The 19,837-nt window shown below is 38.5% G+C and overlaps 3 protein-coding genes across 5 annotated transcripts; all 3 read right to left on the bottom strand.

The window, feature by feature from the left end:
• Window positions 1-186: 186 nt before the first annotated feature.
• Window positions 187-7,618, bottom strand: LOC131313414 (uncharacterized). The gene is given in 16 exon segments (XM_058341704.1): window positions 187-771; window positions 1,218-1,489; window positions 1,929-2,141; window positions 2,231-2,488; window positions 2,692-2,859; window positions 3,278-3,343; window positions 3,433-3,452; window positions 3,550-3,609; window positions 3,758-3,863; window positions 4,054-4,194; window positions 4,828-4,885; window positions 4,980-5,097; window positions 5,196-5,234; window positions 5,360-5,429; window positions 5,827-5,929; window positions 7,189-7,618. Coding segments are annotated over 16 exon segments (1,914 nt in total). The 5' UTR covers window positions 7,278-7,618; the 3' UTR covers window positions 187-638.
• A 1,226-nt stretch (window positions 7,619-8,844) lies between these two features.
• On the bottom strand, window positions 8,845-10,421 carry LOC131313583 (protein ELC-like). Its single transcript, XM_058341969.1, has one exon. It carries the CDS (start codon window positions 10,291-10,293, stop codon window positions 9,319-9,321), a length of 975 nt encoding a protein of 324 aa, XP_058197952.1. The 5' UTR covers window positions 10,294-10,421; the 3' UTR covers window positions 8,845-9,318.
• A 6,360-nt stretch (window positions 10,422-16,781) lies between these two features.
• Window positions 16,782-19,367, bottom strand: LOC131313198 (uncharacterized). Of its 3 annotated transcripts, none has more exons than XM_058341374.1 (4): window positions 19,020-19,367; window positions 18,406-18,846; window positions 18,070-18,262; window positions 16,782-17,510 (listed from the first exon to the last, which is right to left on the bottom strand). In XM_058341374.1, the coding sequence occupies exons 2-4, from the start codon at window positions 18,772-18,774 to the stop codon at window positions 16,960-16,962; spliced, it is 1,113 nt and encodes a 370-aa protein (XP_058197357.1). In that variant the 5' UTR covers window positions 18,775-18,846; window positions 19,020-19,367; the 3' UTR covers window positions 16,782-16,959. The 3 variants fall into 3 exon arrangements, with proteins under 3 accessions (XP_058197357.1, XP_058197355.1, XP_058197356.1); XM_058341372.1 differs by having other exon boundaries at window positions 18,070-18,265; window positions 19,020-19,364; XM_058341373.1 differs by lacking the exon at window positions 19,020-19,367 and having other exon boundaries at window positions 18,070-18,265; window positions 18,406-19,004.
• Between the last annotated feature and the right edge of the window lie 470 nt (window positions 19,368-19,837).

Below are 19,837 nucleotides of genomic sequence, written 5' to 3'. Positions count from 1 at the left end.
GTAGATGACTCTATTAATGGAACTTGGTTATTCTCCAGCAGCTGGAGCACAATGACCAGAAACATCTTTCATCCTTGGCAACAAACTTTGCACCGGTTTTACAGTATGTAGGTAATATGGATTCACACAAAAAAATAAAAAAAAAACAAAACAAAAAAAACCCAATGGTGCAAAAGCCATAATGAATGACAGTCCTAAAGAAAATTTTCATTCATCCATTTACGGGAACTGAATAGTTACATCTAACCCTATTTGCTTTGGATTTGGTTCACGATCAAAACAACAATGCTATAACGAACCTATCAAAAACCCGATGTTGAGCTGCTAAATCAAGACCCCCCCCCCCCCCAAAATGCCTGTTGACATAATGATTCAACTAAATAACTTTCGAGTACATAAATACAACAAAAAAAAAAAATTTGTGGATGGTGATGATTATAAAGACGACACAAAACATGGTATTGCTACTACGTTACAAACAGCAGCAGATCTTTCCCATCCTCATCTTATCCTTGTGCTTCTTCCAAAAATCCAATTTCTCTGGCATGCCTTTGCGTATAAAATGGAAAAGCTCGCCGGGGGATGTCAACCAATGAACATCACAAGAAACGGATGCTTAAAGCAGAGTAACCATTCCTCTACTCTGATCTGTGCCGATCTTTGTTAGTGTTGTACAATGGTAAAACATAACGGGATCCATGTTTCCTCCTCCCATAACACCGCCAATAGAGCACCAGCATAGCCATGATAACACAAATGGGAATAGCCCACCTGTCTCAACAAGAAAATTGCGAGGAATTGAAAATGAAGAAATTGCAAAACAGTAACCACAACCTAGTTCAAGGATTACAGTTTATTCTCTTACTATTTACTTCATCTCCATCAGATCCTTTGCAGGCAAATAAATACTAGGAAAGTAAATCTAAGCAGGTTCATCATTCATCAAGCACTACTACTTAATTCATGCCAACTAAAAAAAATTAGTCGGAGTAACTGCTAAAAGTATTAGAGAAGAAGCATGTTCCTTGCTAATGTGCTCAATGCAGTTTTGGCTGAACAGAAACTAGAGAACTACAAATCCATGCAAAAAGTTCCTTCCTATAGTCGATGCATAGGAACAAGTTGAAATTACTTTATTAAGACATCATGCAAACTGCCTTGAGGCATGAGATATTATTGGATCATTCAAGTATGAGTAGCAAAGAAAAAAGATGTACCTGTCTAAATCAAGGATAGGGCTGTAAACAAGTGTTTCCCAAGTTGCCACAATGAAATGCCAAACTGGGTTGTAATAGAGAGACTCTGCCGACCAAAACATCCTTGTGTATGTCTCTAAGAAGATGAAAAGTACCCATGCCCCAATCTCAATCAAAATAAACTTAATGAGGAACCGACCCACAACCACCATTACAAGGGAGAATGCCACCAACCAATTAAAGAGCCTGTGGTTGTATTCCTTAATAAACAGAGATTTTGACTTCCCCAACATCTGCAGATTTACATGGTATATGCATACCAGTCACAGCAAAACATAAGAAAACTAAGACAGGTAACAAAAAAGGAAGAATCACCTAGACACCACATGGAGAAGGACTAGGTTAGTGCATGCTTATTCTTATGCTTTGTCGTAATGTCAAACAAGTGAGACACTGAAAACAATAGTTTTTAGAGAAAAATCAATGAAACAGCCATTCTCTGATTTTATTCATTTCATGTTTTGAGACGGTTTCAAATTTTCTTACATATACCTTCCAAAAAAATACGGTAGGTGTTGGCCATTGATTTGCAGATAAAAACAATCAATAAGCTGGTTCTAAAACAAGTGGCTTCCAATTGCCTCACAAAAGCATCGGAATTGATTGAATCGAAAGTGAGAAAAAACACATTTGGTGAAAACTGAAAGAGAAAACTATCATAAGTAAACCAACCTTCATCATCCGATGCTCATAACTTGATTTAGAAGGTCCAACACACTCCTGCTCAAAACTTTGGTTGCATAGGAGGAAACCTGCATTAAATTTTGCCATGGAAGGAAGTTTGAGCACTTGAAGCTGATCCATTTTGTCCTCGCATTTGGTATATAGTGCCTCACACAACTTTGAAGATTGGTATTCATTTGCCATAACAAAATTTTTATACACCTGCAAAGAATTTTCAATAATAAGACTGGACGGGGTTCTATACTGTATTGAACGAGATACCTAGTACTCAGGTTAGACTAGATTCCTACCTTCTCAATTTCTTCATCCAGTTTTTCCACCGAACTCTTTGCATGGTGCCGACCAAAATGTTGTTCATCAAAAAGTTTCATTGCTGCTTCCCTAAATCCTTCGTGGGAATTTTGCAAAGTCAGCTCTGAGACGGGTAAACTCATTGTAGCAATCCGATCACTGTATAGCTTCAAACAACGCTCCAGAATACCCTTGTTGAAAACTTCCACAAGAGAGCCGGTGGAGGGAATCTCTCCTTTATTCAAGGCTTCAAGAATCTAAAATGCCAGCAGAGATTTTTGTGTTAATGAACTACATACTGCTGGCTGGCCCTAGCCAGAAACACAGAGGCCAGCCCAATGCTAAGACCTAACAAACTGATTCAAATGATGAACAGCCTTAGAAATTCAGAAGTTCATATATTCACAGAATGACATAAATAGTTTGAAATCGAAAATAAGTAAGGATTGAAGCGAGCCACCTGCTCCAGAAAAGAAACGAACTCCTTCCCATTCAAAGTTTTACCCTGCACAATCTTTGGACGGACAACAGAAGCGACAAGTTCTTTCAATTGCTCTCTCTTCTTGACATATACTGGGTCAAGCTCACCATCCTTCAAGTCACAAAGCTTTGTGCGTTGGAGATGAGGCTGCTTGCAAGTTAAAATTGAAGAATCAGATCATCCTGAGGTAAAGTGACTGAGAGAATGCATTTACAAATTGACATACGGTGCAGACTTCCTCATAACCCACATCCTATAATGGCCAAATTATCACATGCTAGTAAGCATCTTAGGTGACTTCAAATGCTCACAAATGTATTCCTCCTCCTTTTCAAACATGTTACACAAATATACTGGATAAAAGCGGTGTTCCAGACATACAGCAACACATGTAATGCATTTGTGAAGATTCCGCATAGAATTAACTACGCATTACTTCACTGAATATCTTGTCTAAGATAGCTGCCAATCTTTCTTCCCCAGCACTAAAACATTGTCTAGCTAACTACCGCTGTAGAAGTGAAGAAAAGGGTAAGGATTGTTCAGAAATTTAGCGACCCCATACCTGTGGTAAGCTAAAAGCGGTACTGTTATCACCCATGATAGCCAAAGAATCTCTGATCTGGTTAACCTGATTAAGTAACCCACACAAAAGAAAATGTCAACTTATTAGTTTCGAGCTGATGTCTCAAATTCAATTAATTAGGGAGAGGCCAATACCTGATCAATATTTTTGTCCCCTGCAGTCATAATGAGCATCCATAATTAATGTTAGGTCCAGTGTATTGCCTTAAGCAGAACTCATATTGTAACACAAGAAATATGAGGAAAACTAACCATCGCTATTAGGGATGCGTCTAAGAGCTTCATCTACCATTTCTTTCACGGATTTCCCTTCTGTAAAATGGTCAACAATCTTAGTTTAAGGCATTGAAAGAAATATTTCATATGTAATAGCTATGAAGCCAAAATACATGGTAAGTTCAGGGTATCGTCCGCTACCACACAAGAAAACAATGTGCTGGGAAAGCATATTTGAACTTACGCAGAAAATCTCGCTGGATAAGCCACACCAGCTTAGCAGGTTCAAAGGCAATATCTTGCCCCTGCAAATTATCAAATCAGAGAAAAGATGAGAAAATAATGAATAACTTTAACGGTGATCGAATATTTAATTACTACAGTTGTTTACACACAAAAAAATGATAGATGCAAGTATACACGGAAAAACAAAAAATGTTGAGATGGGATGAAAATTACCTTCACTCTGTCCCCCCATATGAATAGCAGACAAAACCATGGAACGAGTTAGTGTTTGGAGGAAAGTATCAAATATTCCACCAATACTATAGCGTATCGTGCCAATAATGAAACACAACAATGTAAAGTGTCCAGCTAGAATCCCAGAATTACAAACCTTCCGTAGAATTCTTCAGCAAGCTCAACAGCAAATGACAATCTAGATATATCAGCTTCTCGGATCTGAATTATCACGAAAATGTCACTAAACTGGCACGAAAATGTCTAAATTATCTCACAAGACTAATAGTTTCAAAGAATTGATGTCTAGGGAAATTCACTTAAAGAGCCATATTGAAGGTAAATTGGGAATTACTGACAAACGAACAAAGCTAGCTCCTTCACCAATATCAACACCGACACTCAAGGTTCATGTCTTCTAAAAATGGAAAGGAGCATTTTGGTAATTTCTGTGACTGCCGTTACAGTTTATTTCAACAGGTCTACCTTTCATACAAAACTTAATCGCCAAGCAGAGCAAATTGCAATGCTGGATGCACCCATAAAATCATATCCTTTACTTCCCAATTCCCATCGCAAGTCCTAAAGGGAATTTGGAAAAACAAAAACTCTAAACTCACTTCTAGTACAACAAGAACCCAGATTTACACACTAGAGTTCATGTCCTTTCGATCGTAGTTTACCCTTGGCACTAAAGTTCACCAGCAATCAAACAATAGAATGCTTACTAGATTGTTTTCTGCAGAACAAAAACTTTCTTTACAACGTTAAATCCAAGTTTTCAGAGCCAATGTGCTCCAGATAAAAAGACGGAGGAACGAAAAACGAGGGAGAGTTACAGGTGGAGTAACAAACCGTCTCAGGCAGGTTATAGACAAGCACAGAACTCAATACCGTTGCCAGAGCAAAAATCCTGCAAAAACCACAATTCAGAAAGGAGGAACAAAATACAAATCTTTACAGCCATAAAGGCAGATTTAAAGACCAACTAATGACTTTGAGATCACCGGTCATCGTATACGTTTGACTTCCCAATACTTTCGAAGCCCTCAGTATCAAGGTAGATTACAGAAGTTTTCACTCCATCAATATCCAATTCTACTGGGGTGCCCCATACCCATATTCCTGAAAGAAATAAATCATGTAAGTATTATCTCTAGGACTGTAAATAGATGGTTGCCGATCAAGCACACTATGGTCATACAACTCATATCTGCATGTACCTTTTGTTTTTGTGTCACGCATGTGGCCGACACCAAACCCTGCAAAGACATCAATCTCCGAAGCTTATTTGATTTTCCAACATTAATAACAATAAATCACTTTTAAAAAATGCTAGTGGCTATAACTTCGTCACAAGCTAAACGATTAGCAGCACTGGATGCACCTTCATAACAAGAAAGGGAGAGAAGTTGATTAAGCAGAAATGATTTGCCAGAGCGATATGGACCAATCACCTAAAAAACATCCAGAAACAGGAGTTAAAAGACAATGAGAGAAGGGTTAGACAAATCAAACATGTATGGGGAGAAAGAGATCATTACACATAAATTTAGCACATCAGCATGCACAAATAAAGGGAGAGATGGTATATTACCAGTCAATCCAGATTCACGATGAATATACGTCGTTCAATAATCCAAGGCACTTAAGTAGTTATATGGAATGTTTTTGGAGAAGAAGTTCCTTTTCCTAATGGCTATCAGACAATAACTTAGACTAAATGTAGTTACTCTGATATGTAATGCTAGCTATCTTTCTGATTTGCATAAAGCCTGGTCACAAAAAGGCAGGTATCCTATAGAAATGGTTAAGTGACAAACAAATATTCAGGAAATTTGATCTCAATCTTACAGCAACAGCAGCAATAGGGTTTTGTATTCTCTCAATTGCCTCCAATCCTTCCCTTGAAATGCGAAGTTTGGTATGACCAGGATCAGGTTCTACAATAGGAAACCTGAAAGAGAAAATAAAGATGGTAACAAAATGAACAGATGGATGATTGCAAGGCTGTAAATCTGCAAGGTGAGATGATGGTGCATGGAAAACATATGAGGAGGAAACTGATTCAACAATGGCAGGACAAAATGGAAAATCCTGCGTCGAACTGCGTGCTGTATAACATGTACGAAATTTGAAAGAGAATGGAAAACAAAGATTTTCAGAATAAGCTCACACAAAATGAAGGTTATAAAGTATTATATAAAGAAAATCTAACAAGAAGATCTGTAGCACGCCTAACTTAGATTCAAAGCGATGTGATCGGATGTCTACAGCAGTGGTTAATGCCTAGATTCCTACAGGGTAAGATATTTCTGTCTTCCCTCTATACCCAAAAAGTACAACACTGGAACACACAGTTTCCACATATAGCGACAACAAAAAACAAATAACAAGTACAAAGAAATATAAGAATTATTAGATACATTCACATTGATGTAAGCAAATGGTTACAACAATGGTTAATGCCCTGATCCCTAAAGGATCCGATACTGTCAACTCTCTTAGGCAGTGTTTGGTTCACTCAGATGAAGCTTGGCATGAAATGGTCACTCCCTTGGAATGCTCATTTCAACATTTGGTACAATGAAAAAAATGGGCGAAATGTACTTTACAAATGTAATCATCATTCCCCAGTTTAAATTAATTACCATTCCATTCCATTCAAAAATGAACCAAACACTTCCTTATTGCAACCTCAAACTTGCAATACGTGTTCTATAGCTTACAAACACGAAAATGCTACAACAGATATCCTCATCAGTTTTGTACTGCTTTGGCAAATTAGAAGACAATACTAGAATACTGATCAAAAGTGACACTGATCACTGTTATTTCCTGTTATACATTGCTTATATATCTTATCAAAGTTTACAATGATCCAATTCATAATGTTCCAACATTAACATATCCTAAATGGGTTCAACTCATCACAAATTAGGTTACTACTTAACTACAAAAAGGTACAATTCATAAACCTAACAGGGAAGCAACAAGTATTATGTTTCAGTATCACAACTTCTAATAGGAAGTAACCCACAAAACTCCACTCGCAATGTGCCATCAAGAATGTCTAGAAACATTGTAAATCACCTCAATATTTCAACCAAACCAACTTTAGATGGTACTAAAGCCACATATGAAGAACGAGCTGATACAATGAGCTCAAATTTAAATCATGCACCTACACTACATAGGGATCAAGAAACCACTTACGGTCTACGGAAATCATCAATTGAGAATGACCCAGATGCAAATAAGCAGAAGGAAATCGATAACACCACGATCGAATCCCAAATCTTCATTTTGTGGGTGGCTTTATGAGGCGTTATCTTACAAATGCAGAGCAGTCAGAAGAGCAACCATCCAATTTCCTCAGCAAATAGAAAAGATTGAACTTTATAGGCTTTGAAGAAGGGGAAGAAGAAGGGGATCTCAAGAAGCCATGGCCGACAGTGCAGTTTAAGAATCATGGACCCTTATTGATGGGTCAAACGCAGCAGATAAAATCCCAAGAAATGGTCAAGGCACAAATGGAAGATGAACCCACTGGTTTTTCACAGAGAGAGAGAGAGAGAGAGAGACTGATTTCCTAGATTTGATATCCCATAGAAGCAAAGAGGAGAATGAGACTAGCTAACAAAGGAATGGCTGTTTTTTTCAGAAGCGAAGGGGTAGGGTTGAGGGTCAATTTTGTCAATATCAGTGGCAGCTTCGTGAATTTGAGAGAGGTAAGGAACGTTACACGTTACGTGTTAGTGGCTATTGAATTGACTTTGGGAATTGGGGGAACTTTGGAAGCCGGTCTATTTTGTGTTTTTACAAGAAAGCCCTTGTCCAAATCTTTGACTTTCCAAATCAGAATCAGTTGGCAATCCGGTGACATGTACAGTTCTTTGGAAAATTACACCAACTCCCCTTCAGGTATCGATAAATGACGTAAGTCTGTTAGGATTCAATAATCATTCTAAAAGTACCCCAAAAATACTTTGAAAAGAAAAAATCAACAATGCTACTTACACAACCTCTCGCATACATGTAAGCCCCACACATAATAGTGTAAAGCCCACATGTATATAAGATATGTTTGGTGTTATGTTTGAATTGTTATATAAATAGCATTTTTGAACCTCTTCAAAAATAGCATTTTTGAAGAAAAATCAACGGTTCATTTTTTAGGTATATAGCATTTCTTTCAAGGATTTGGGTGGGCGGGCCTCATAACACCCCACTATAATTCTTGAACTACTCTTTGGACAAACATTTTTGGGGTTTTTTCACACGGTGTTATCGGTTAGGATAAGTTTTTTTAAAAAGCCGACTTGGTTTTTACTGTCCTACAAAATTCGCATCTGTTATTTTTGTGTCAAACTTTTGTAGATTATTGGTTTGTCTCAACGAGGTCTGAATTTTTCCAAAGAAATTTGGGTTCCGATCATAATTTTTTATTTTTGCCAATTTTTTTCATTGAGACGAACAATAATCTACAAAAATTTAGCACAAAACTAGAAAAAAAAGAAAAAGTGGCTCTTTTAGGGAAACTTTTACCCACTCATGTTGGGCTTGTGCCAATTGTGCTTTCGAAGTTTGACCTCTGAAGCTTTTTTTTTTTTTTTCCATAACGTTTATCAATGGATTTATCTATTGCCAGCACGTTTAAACAAATTCTTCTTCTTCTTTTTTGCTATTTAAATATTCGGATTAATTTGCACGCAACTCGACTAATTCTGAAGGCTTGAAATATACAAGGTACTTCCGACAAAATCAACGAAATGGAATGAACAAGGGGCCTCAAGCTAAATCAGAAGCTGAGTAAAAAAGACCTTTTTAAAGCACCCATTTGGATGAGGTCAGACATTTGCTCCAAAAGACCTTGTTTAGGAGGCAGGCTGTGCTCATTAGTTAAGTGCACAGATTATTGCTACAAATCACAGAGAACCAATCAACATTTGGCTTCTACACTCTCAATTCGTAAAACAGGACACTGTTCTCTTGCTATTTTCCTTTTTTTTTTTCTAGATTAGTACCCAAAAAAAATCTTCCAAAGTCCTAATAGAAGAGACGGATTGCGGCGTTAAGACTCCAACCCCAACTGAATTGGTGAGCTAAAATGGGAAAAAAAACTCAAAAAATGATGGGGAATTGTTTGTACCACGAGAGAGATTTATATGCACGTACCGCACCTGACAAGAGAGTGTCTTGTTCACCGAACCAACCATGCTACATTGTTTTGCGAAAAAATACGTGCGATTCAAAGCAAACTGATTCCTATCCAATAGTCAAACAACTACATTTAGTGTAAAGTCCATTCATAATACTACTATCAATCTGGCCGAACAAGCAATTTCAAGACCCCTTCAGTTTCTGTACCATGGCCCTGTGGGAGAACTGCTCTCTGGCCAGTACTCTGACTTGCCTAATGTAAGCCCCAAAAGGCACAACCCCTTGTTCAATTGCCTTGTCCAATGCATACATCAAGTCTTCCAAAGCCATGTCTTTTGCCAAGCAATCAAGCACTGCTTTCGACGCCTCATCCACGCATTCAAACCCATCTTCCCCCTCATCATCACATTTCCTGCTATGAACTCTCAACCAGTTCATCAGCACATCCCCCTGCTCTGTCAGTTCCTTCACTCTCCTCTTCAACTTCGATTTCTCGTGCTCGAGCCCCACGATCATGTTTCTCGTGATGTCCACTCTCTTGGTCATTTCACCCTGGAGGGCCGATGACGACTCTATTTCCTCGTCGCTTTGGGCTCTAAATGCCATTAAGTCGTAGTGAAGGGTACACGAAAGTCGGTCCATTGCCTCCATTTTGGAAACAAGAGAAGGGTGGGATAAGGTGGAAAGATTGGAATTGTGGAACAAAGGGTGGTTGTGGGAAAATATCTTAACGAGGTTGTGGACAAGGTCAAAGAGGTTCGATTTCGGATGGAACCAACTCTGGAGGTAAGGGGATGTGGTTGCACCGGAGGGATCAACAAACGGGTTGTCGCGTTGGATTGGGTACATGGAATTTGATGAAACAAGAACAATAGGCGCCACGTGAGGATAGTTCTCATGGAGCCAGATGGTGAGGGGGACCGGAGGGGTCGAACGGGAGACCTGGAGGTCACCGGTGGCATTGAGGAGGTTCGCGGTTGCGCCATCGTTGTGGATGAAAGCACCCATCGAAGGGCGGAAGAAAGGGAAGTTCTGGAGGAGGGAAAAGAGGTGTGATCTGATCAGCCATTTCTGGTCAGGGTCTATGTAGGACAGAGGGAAAGTTGTGGGGAAGAAGAGTGCAGCATCAATGAACTGGATTGAAGATTGTGATGCCATTTTTTTCTTCAGAGAGATGATGAGTTCTTCAACAGACGTGAAATCATTTATCTCACCAAATGGTGTATAGAAGACTAGAGAAGGTAGAAGTCAATGATTAGAGACTTACTAAATTAACAGGTCTTTAGTTGCCTGGATGCTACCTATGGGGAGGAAGGAGGTCTCCAACGACCCACAGGAGTACCACGCGGCATTGTTTATGTGGTATTTTTTTAACTTTTTATGTTAGGATAAATTTTGCGGTAAAAATATTATCAATTACTTTTTGGTGGGTGATTGGAAGATATCGAATGATCAAAATTGTGTGGTAGCGATATTTTATTTTCAAAAAATACCACATGACAATGCTACATAATACTCCGAGAGAGTACCCTTGGCCGTCTCCGACCCATTCTGCCATTAACAAATCAGTTTCATCTGATTAGTTTTGAATATTCAATTGCAATATAATATTCAAAACTTTTCTGGCAAGTATTAGCAAAAGGTTAATTAATTAATGTTTCAGCATTGCAATACATCATATTAATTCGAATCGGTCAACGCCGATTTTACTTTAGAGATAAGTTTTGAGCAACAAAAACTGATCTTACGTCACTGTTGATTTTGTTACTCAATTATGTTACATCCATGGGGATACACAATTTGAGTGAGTAATTTACAAATAACTCGAACGCCGAAAGAACGACAAAAAATTCGGGACGAAAGGAGTATGTTACATCCACAACTTAAGTGAATATCCAGACGGTAAGATTAGCCATACATCATAAAAATTATGATTACGTACAACTTAAGCAATACCCAATGTTCTAGTTGAAAATGAAGAAACAATAAAGAAACATATAAATAGTTGTAATATTAAAACAATGGCATCTCATTGGTTAATCCTTTTATTATTCTTTTGCAGGAACAATTTGGTGAGTTTGGAGTATGAAGGACAGAAGAGCCCTTCTGCCTCCTATACAATACTTGATGGTCCCCAACACCAAAATAATAAAATGTATAATCTACAGAATACATAGGGGTCCGATCACCTCGGTCCCGAAAATCTCTGTGCCTCTGTGCCGAGGGTTTTTCAGCCGTTGGATTGTGTGAATTTTTTTTATGTGTTAAATCCAACGGCTAGAAAACCCCTCGGCAGCCACAAAAAATTTCGGCACAAAGGATATTGCCTTCAGATTAAAACATCAGTGAAGGAAGTTAACTTCAGATTACTCACGTAATCAAATCGCCTTGATTAGAACAGGCTTGGGTCACTTTCTTTTTTCGTTTTGAGGAATTTTTCTAAGCAGTTTTCCTCTACGTCTTTTGAGTTTGAGTCTTTTCATATCAGATAACACAAAATATAAGTTGATTCGCCGGACGAATTGATTACAGTGCTGCTTTGGAAAATTTTGATTATTAAATCCTACTAATAGATAGACCGCTAATTAAATATTCTGTAAGCAACGGCAACAAATCTGTCTTAAAGACATAGTGTCGACGCTAATCTTAGATCATCTCGCATCGATTTTCAAGATCTTTGTATTTAGGTTTTCTGTCAATGGTTTCGATCTAGGCAAGGGTAATTTTGTTACAAACATTCTTCCTTAAGCTCTTGATGTGGTACATGTGGTACGTTTTAAAAAAGAGAAGCTCTTGATGAGGTGGGTTAGCACTTCGTAATTCGTTCAAATTTGTATATCCAAATAACCAAATAATGGTCTAATAGTTTTCATCAGATTTTTTTTTTTAATCCTCGTGATCTTTAGTCCTCGAGCACCCTAATCGTGGCAGTATCTTTTTTTTAATTGCAAGATACACAATGGGTTGTCAATAAAAATATCTCGCTGATTTAGTTGCAGAAAGGGCAATGCTTGAAACACAACTCCTCCTGATAGTACTACGTCTAAAGCCGTTCGATGTACGCGGTGCAACATACATCAGACGACTCTAAACACAGTTGTGTTCGGAAATTGTGTTCCTAGACTTTTTGACCAAGAGAAAAGGGAAAGGAAATAAAAAAAAAAATTTTACACCGTAATAAACCGCTGCAGAGAAAATTGTAAGTAAGTTGAGGCCCAAGTATCGATCGAAGGATCAGAATCGTTCTTTTTGAAAGTTGGGCCCATGAATGAGTTGTGTTGCGATAATTGGGATTTTCCCTTTCAATTGCACAAGAAATGCTATCGTAGCCTGCAATGGCAGCTGCACCCTTGTATCCCAATTCGGATCCGGAGATGCTGTAAGGTAGCTTTCTGTAGAGCGTTGTAGTGAATTACCACAATCGTTCAAAAGTATTTTCAATGGTCCGCATTAAAAACAAATTCTTCCAGGAAAAAGTTAATCTTCCCTAAAATTTCTCTGGAAGAATTTGTTTTCAATTCGAACCATTGATTGTTGAGATGGTGCATCTAAAGTCTATACGACTCATGGCTCTTCATTTTTCCAATTAACTACAACTGGTTTAGTGTAGATTATCAAGTTTTTTTTGTCACATCTTGAATCGTACTAGTAAAGAAAAACGGTATAATATTAAATTGTTCAAGATTTAATTGCTGTAAAATTTTTTATTGAGAAACAAAAGTCCCACCCAAGACAAGACTTTTGCGCCACTAAACTATACTACTAGTATAAAATTGTCTAAGATTTTAATTGCTGCAAAAAAAAAAAAAATTTAGTGAGAAACAAAAGTCACGCCCAAGACAAGAAAAAAGACAAGACTTTTGTGCCAGTAAACTACAGTACGTAATAGTAACGAAATAAGGCCATGTTTTTCCAAAAAAAAGTAGGGTTTTTTGGGTTTTATATTTTTAAAAATATTCACAATTTTTACTTTTCTATTTGCGTTGAAGATACGAATCAGTAATTTACAAAAATTAGCACGCAAAAGTAACAAACGCGTTTTTTCTTTAATAAGTACAAAAACAAGAAAAAGCCCCATGAATCTCAAACGCAACTTTACCCTCACGGAGAAGAAGCCACAAAGAGCAGGTGACACGTTCTCGCGTGCTTTGTATACATTTTTATTCGTGGACTTTTCAGCTCTTTGTAGACGGAGAACTCCTATGTCCAACTGTAGATAAATTGACCCTAAATTTTTTGTTTTCTCAACACGAATGTCTCTCTTTAAAAATATATACATTATAATAATAAAACAATGTTTAGACTAACTTGAGCGCACCTTAAATATATTTTTTGCACACCTCAAATATTTTAGCAAAACGGGCTACTTACTGTCTAACTATCATTGGTTATAAAATGGGGACAAATCTAGTGGGCCCTCTTTAAATTCTGAATTGGTTTGTAGCCAAATTGACCAGATCCAACCCTTGTGTAGTGCGTTGTAGGGTAACAGAGCAGATTAAAAACAAACTTTCCTAGTTGCTCTTCCCTAAAAAATCTTGTTTTTAATCTGAACCGTTGAAAACACTTTCGGACGGCTATAATGCCTCACTATCCGTGCACTACACAGGCAGTGCACGGCAGTATTTCTCAAATTTTTAAGGGGATGCACTTAGGGTTGTAAACAAATCGAGCAGCTCGCAAGCTTGGCTCGGCTCGGCTCGGCCGGTTAAGGCTTGGTTCAGCTCGGCTCGTTTGGTAAACGAGCTCCAGCTCGAGTTTTTGGCTGGTTAAGGGTGGCTCGGCTCGATCAAAGAGACTCGTTTAGTAAATGACTCAACTTAGCTCGGCTCGATAAGAGCTCAGCTCGATAAGGTTCAAGCCGAGCTCAAGCTCAAATTTTGACTCATTTAGTAAACGAGCTTAAGCTCAAATTTTGACTCATTTAGTAAATGAGCCCAAGCTCGAACTCGACAAAACTCGGCTAATACAGAAATGGGTAGCAGGACTGTGACAGGCTGACAGCTACCAGGTTCGTTAATACTGTAAGCTTTAATTGAAATTTTCGAAAATGGAATGATTATTTATAGTGCGACAAAAATGCACCGAACCCCCAAGTGCTTTATCTTAAAATTAAGGGAGTGATTTTGCCACTTTTTTTTTTGTTAATGTCACTCCCTTTTGTGTCTATATAAGATGATTTGTTTTGTGAGAGAAGTGGAATGACATTAACAAAAAAAGAGTGGCAAAATCAATTCTCTAAGGTCTCCTTTGATAACAGAAATAGGTGGATGAGATTCGTAAGAAAATAAAATTAGAATTGGGATTGATAATGAGAAGGGATTGATAATGAGTATGTTTGTTTGAGATGAGATTAGATGATAGGATTATTAATATCATGTTTGTTTGAGATGAGATTAGATGACGAGATTGAATTGGTAGAAGAAATTGATAATAAGAAATGATTAGTAATAAGAAGTGGTAGAGATTAGACTATGAATACCAAGTACCAAAGGATATTCCTAATACCCTCTATTGGACAGCTTGAATATTCCAATGAACTAATAGTCCGGACCTATTTTTATTATCGAACAAAATATTAATACTCCTATGAGATTAGTGCTCCAATCCCAACCTTCTTATCAAAATGGGCCTAAAATTAACTCCATATCCCTGATCTCAATTTCCCAGATAATCCTCTAGTGGGGTGGGGACCCTACTCTACCCTAATACGGAATATTGCTGTTTACAACAACTTTTGGCCCAGAATTATGAAGAACTACTCCTATTTCAACTTTAGACCCGCCAAACAAAACTTTGCGCCCAGCGGCGTATTCCAAAGTTGAATCAGATCTAGCTACGTTCTTTTGGAATTAAATTAAATTTAAAAATTGTCTTTATTTAAATATTTTTTACATATTTAGTTTTGCGTCAAATTTTTTTGGGATATTGATTCGTCTGGACGAGAGAAATCGGAAAAGTAATTTTTTTTTTTACTTTTACCCAAGTATTTTAAGAAATAACCACTTTTTAGAGAAAAATGTATGCTCTAAAAAGTGGTTATTTTTCAAAATACTTGGGTAAAAATGTCAAAATTTTATTTTTCCGATTCCCCTCGTCGAGACGAATCAAAATAACCCAAAAAAGTTTGGAACATAACTAACAAATGCAAAAAAAAAATTTAAATAAAGACAAAATTTTCAGATTTAAGTTAAAGTTAAATCCAAAAGAACGGAGTGTAATCACTAAAATGTCCGTACTAAATTACGTGCACCTCGATTAGTTACAAATCTCTAAAGTTAATGACCGAACAAACTCTCCAATTGTCACGAAGTTTGAAACGTTTGGCCTCCATGAAATTCGAACATTCGATCTTATGGAAGATAAACACTAATTGCTTTTTTATGTCCACTTAACTAAACCCCTTGGAGTTGGAGTTCAGTGTAATCGCAGTTCAGTGTAATCGCTATTCTTTAAAATAGCTATAAAGGGTTTAAATTTGTACATACACGAAAAATACCCCGTGAAAAATTGAAAGGCCTCTAGAAGAAGAGAATTTTGTAATTGAAAAAGTGTTTAATAAAATCGGAATTTAGTCGCACATTTGTTTGCGCCGTACATTTTACGGTGGATTCAACACCGTGTAAAATAAGGTGCCAAAAGCAATAATTCTCGCTTGAAGAAAGGCTTCATCACTGGGGCTTCTGTTCATTCATCAGCTTATTTACTTCTTTGTACTATTTTTTCAGGAAGAAGCAAGGAGTGAGGACTGGAGGAAGAAGGGATTTGCAGGATTCTACTAACAAAGTAAAATAAAAAGAGAGAAATTAGAAGCCTGTCTTTTAAAAAACGAATATCCAGACCAACTTGCGCGCACTTATGTTGCTGATGCATATGAGAAACTTTATAAATCCGGGTCATTTGCGCGCACTTATGAGAAACTTTATAAATCCGGGTCATTTGCGCGCACTTACATTGTCGATGCACATGAGAAATCTAGCCGATGACAATATTCACAATGGTTTCAAACTTCCAATTGCTCACTACGCCAAATTCTCCCATAGTTTCTGATCCAAAAGGACTGCAAAAGGTAGATAAAGGGCAACAACAGAAGAAAGTTACAGCAGGAACCAAAGCCCAAGTCCGAAAGTTCGATCCAGAGAATCGTATTACCTTCTGATTTCTTCCTCCCTTTCTTCCTTCACACTCTTTCATCCAAAGAATTTTTGGTTAAGGTTCTGTTTGGAACCCATGAAAAGGAAAATTAAGACATCACCGACGGAAATAATGCTAAGGAGCGTTGGAAATTCGGCCAAACTAATAAACACACAATCGCGAAGAACAATCAAGAAACAGATACAAGAAACACCGAGATTTTTACGTTGTTCTCCAGCAGCTTGTTGAGTATATATCCCACGGTTCAAACAAGTTACCAGTTACTGTGGCTGCTGCGTATCACAAATGTTTATTACCAAAGGTTTAATCACCAATCTCCGTAAAACCATGGTTAGGTTTTGTGGTTTTGGGGGCAGTCACTGCTCCGGACCCGTCGTGGCCCCCTTGGCCATCGCGGCCTGATCACTGAGCAGGTCAAACCCCGAATCTAGGGGAAGGAGGACCCAAATCAAATTAACGAAGAGTTCAAGAAGATGATCAAAGAGAACACATTATAGAACTAAACTTTATTATTATGATCTATTCTCAGTGATTTATTGATCATATTAGTAGATGACACCCTTACAGAAAAAAGAGAAGGGATGACCAACGATCCAAAAGTTACAGTTAATAGTGGCACTGCATGCGTATATGATTCTCTGATACGGTAAAGGAAAGGAAAACAAAACTTCAAGGTTTGTCTTCGATGATTGAAGCCAAACCAGTAACAATCTTAACTCCAGTATGTGAACTCTTAGGTCTGATTGTCTCCGGTGGTTCCCATTTCTTCACCGCCGCCGCCATCTCTTCTTCACCAGAACTCTCCGATAAAGCAAACACAGTCTCGTCATGATCAGTCTCAACCGGAGAGAAGACTCTCCCTTTGCTCGTGGCAATCAGAGGCTCTTCCTTTTCAGTTTCGCGATCGGAGTTGGGGGAAGTGGTATCGAGCGTTGGTGAGGTTCGTGTGAAGGGGGAGAGCCATTTGGCTTTGACGTACTCGGCTTTCCTCCACGGTGGGAAGTGCATTCCTTTCTTCTTCAGACTCTGCTTCGCAGCCTCTGAAACGAGGGCGATGATTCTTTCGAGACGACCGGCTCTGCCAACGAATATGCAGGGTAAAATCTGTAGGATGGTTTCGTAGGATTTAGTTGACCGAGCGATTTTGAATTCTGATCTGAAATCTATGTCGATTATCAATCTCTCTCCTTCCACCATCGCATCCACATAGTCGTACTCCCCTGTGCCAAACACATGCTTTCAGGTTCAAGAAATTTGACCCCGTAAACACGACTTTACAAACTTATGCGATCTATCTGTGTGTTTGATAGAAAGCATAAGTACAAGTTAACATATGCTTATTTGAACAAAATTTCCTTGTTTTATATCTCTAATTTCTATCAAAGACTTCATTTAACATAACATATGCTTATTTGATAATTTGAGACATCTTTTTTTTGTTCATCCAACCTTTTTTTTACAAATATAGTGCAAACGGGAATCACGATTAAAGACAAAATTTTGAATCTCTATATCAATCATTATGATTTGCTTTCTGTTGAACCTTTTTTTTTGGTCCAGACGTCCAAGACAGTTGAGAATTCTAAATTACCTATATTTAATAACTCAACTGGGCATATCTAATATTTAGGCGAATATTGTGGTCAATGTTGAGATCAAGACCTAAAATTAAAATCTTTTCGGGTTTTCTAATCATTTTGGTAAGAAAAGAGACTCTCAGGAGTCTCATCCAATACAGCAGCGGTATGTAGCAAACCAGAGAGAGAGAGAGAGGTGTACCGGCGGGATGCGAGGGAGATTTTTCCCACCGTGATTTGCAGATTGACGCGGCGTATCCCAGACCAATGAGGTCATCTATAACGATCTTCCTGCAACTATCGTCCTTTCGCTTCGAGATCTTGTTTTTCTCAACGATTTTCGAAATGTCTGCCAGTAGATTTCTTTCACAAGCACTAGCAGAAGTAACCAAATCCTGCTAAAAAAGCGGACGACACATCAGGAAAAGCAAATATCTAGACCTAAAGACAGAAACCTCAATTGGACTTTATTTGACCGATCAATATATCTTCAGAATTGTTTATCAAAAAAAAAAAAGAAGAAGAAAGATTATTATACCTTGAGAATTTCACATGCATCGCCAAACGAGTCCAACTCACCCTCCGAACTATCACTACAGTTTCCGTTGAAGCAATTGCATCTGTTCCGATTACATTTCACCGTTTTATCTTCGTCTTCAATGAAATTCTGCACCATATTCTCCAAACAAACAGAACTCGGCTCGAAATCACCGGAGTTCTCCCTCTTGCAATGCGCTGCTATTTCCTCGACGCCGGCGATCTTCTCCACCGTCGAAAACCTCAGGAACTGCCGCTCGAAGAGGCGTTTCAGCCTCGATTTCGCCGCGGGCTTCACCGGTTCGTACCGAGCCGGCTCTTCCAGAGAGTTGATGAGATTGATCGGTTGAATTCTCATGGGGAAAGGCATGACTATACAGTGATCCAAAGCAAGAACGCTATGAGATTGAATCTTCAAGCTCCATTTCCACTCCTCTCAACCCTAATTTCGATGAACCGGTCAAAATCAGCGATTAAATTTGTAAATACAGATGCCTCGAAAATACATTACGTTTTAGGATCACCAAACAGAATCGACGCCGAAACCGATTTCTTTTGGGGGAAATCAATGTATGTACGAAAATTCGAGGGGCTTAATTAAGCTGAAAATGATACCTTTATTGTCTCTGCGATTAAGGCTATTATAGTCGTAGTTTGCTTCTGATTTGAGAGACAAAGCATGGAATAACTTCAAAAGTCCTCCACGTTAAAAAAAAAAAGAAGAAGAAGAAGAAGTTCGCTTTTTCTTAGGGTTTTCACGGATACGGCCAGAGATCGCGAAGTGCGAAGCGGCAAGGGAACGTCACGTCAGCATTCCGGCGAGTCGGTAAATGACGTGGACGGAAACTCCGTTCGCCGCCGACGTAGGTGAAGTTCCCGGCCTGAGAATCTTCTAGAGAGAGAGAGAGAGACTTCGGTGGTTTTTTTGGATTTCTGTGGGGCTTTGGGAAGGAGCAGTTCGGGGGGGGGGGGAGTTTGTTTGCAAGTGTTTTAAAGGAAATGCTGAGTAGGACTGTGGTGCCACGATGGCATCCGACGTGGCAATATATGTTTATCTGTTCTTGTGGTTACGTGTCGACAGATGAAGAGGGTTCAGTTCATGATACTTGACACACATCGCCGCGTACCCCTCAATTGGAGAAATTCTTCAGTGCCGAGCGGGCACGGACAGTTGGTGCCGAACACACATCTCAGCCGTCCAAACTTTATATTTGTTTGGATTTGAGAGGGTGTTTCGGTAATTTTACATTTAAAAATTACCCAAATAGATTTGGGCCATCTAAAACACGTTTGGACGGCCGAAATGCGTGTTCGACACCAACTGTCCCGTGCCCACTCGACACTGAAGAATTTCTCCCTCAATTGAGTCCAGACGATCTAATACGGATTACCGAAAATGTCCTTGGTCTTCTGGAAAATAACAAGGGGGAATT

Source organism: Rhododendron vialii, chromosome 13a (genome assembly GCF_030253575.1).
Source record: "Rhododendron vialii isolate Sample 1 chromosome 13a, ASM3025357v1".
Taxonomy (NCBI): Eukaryota; Viridiplantae; Streptophyta; class Magnoliopsida; order Ericales; family Ericaceae; genus Rhododendron; species Rhododendron vialii.
This window is presented reverse-complemented; position numbering and strand designations above follow the sequence as displayed.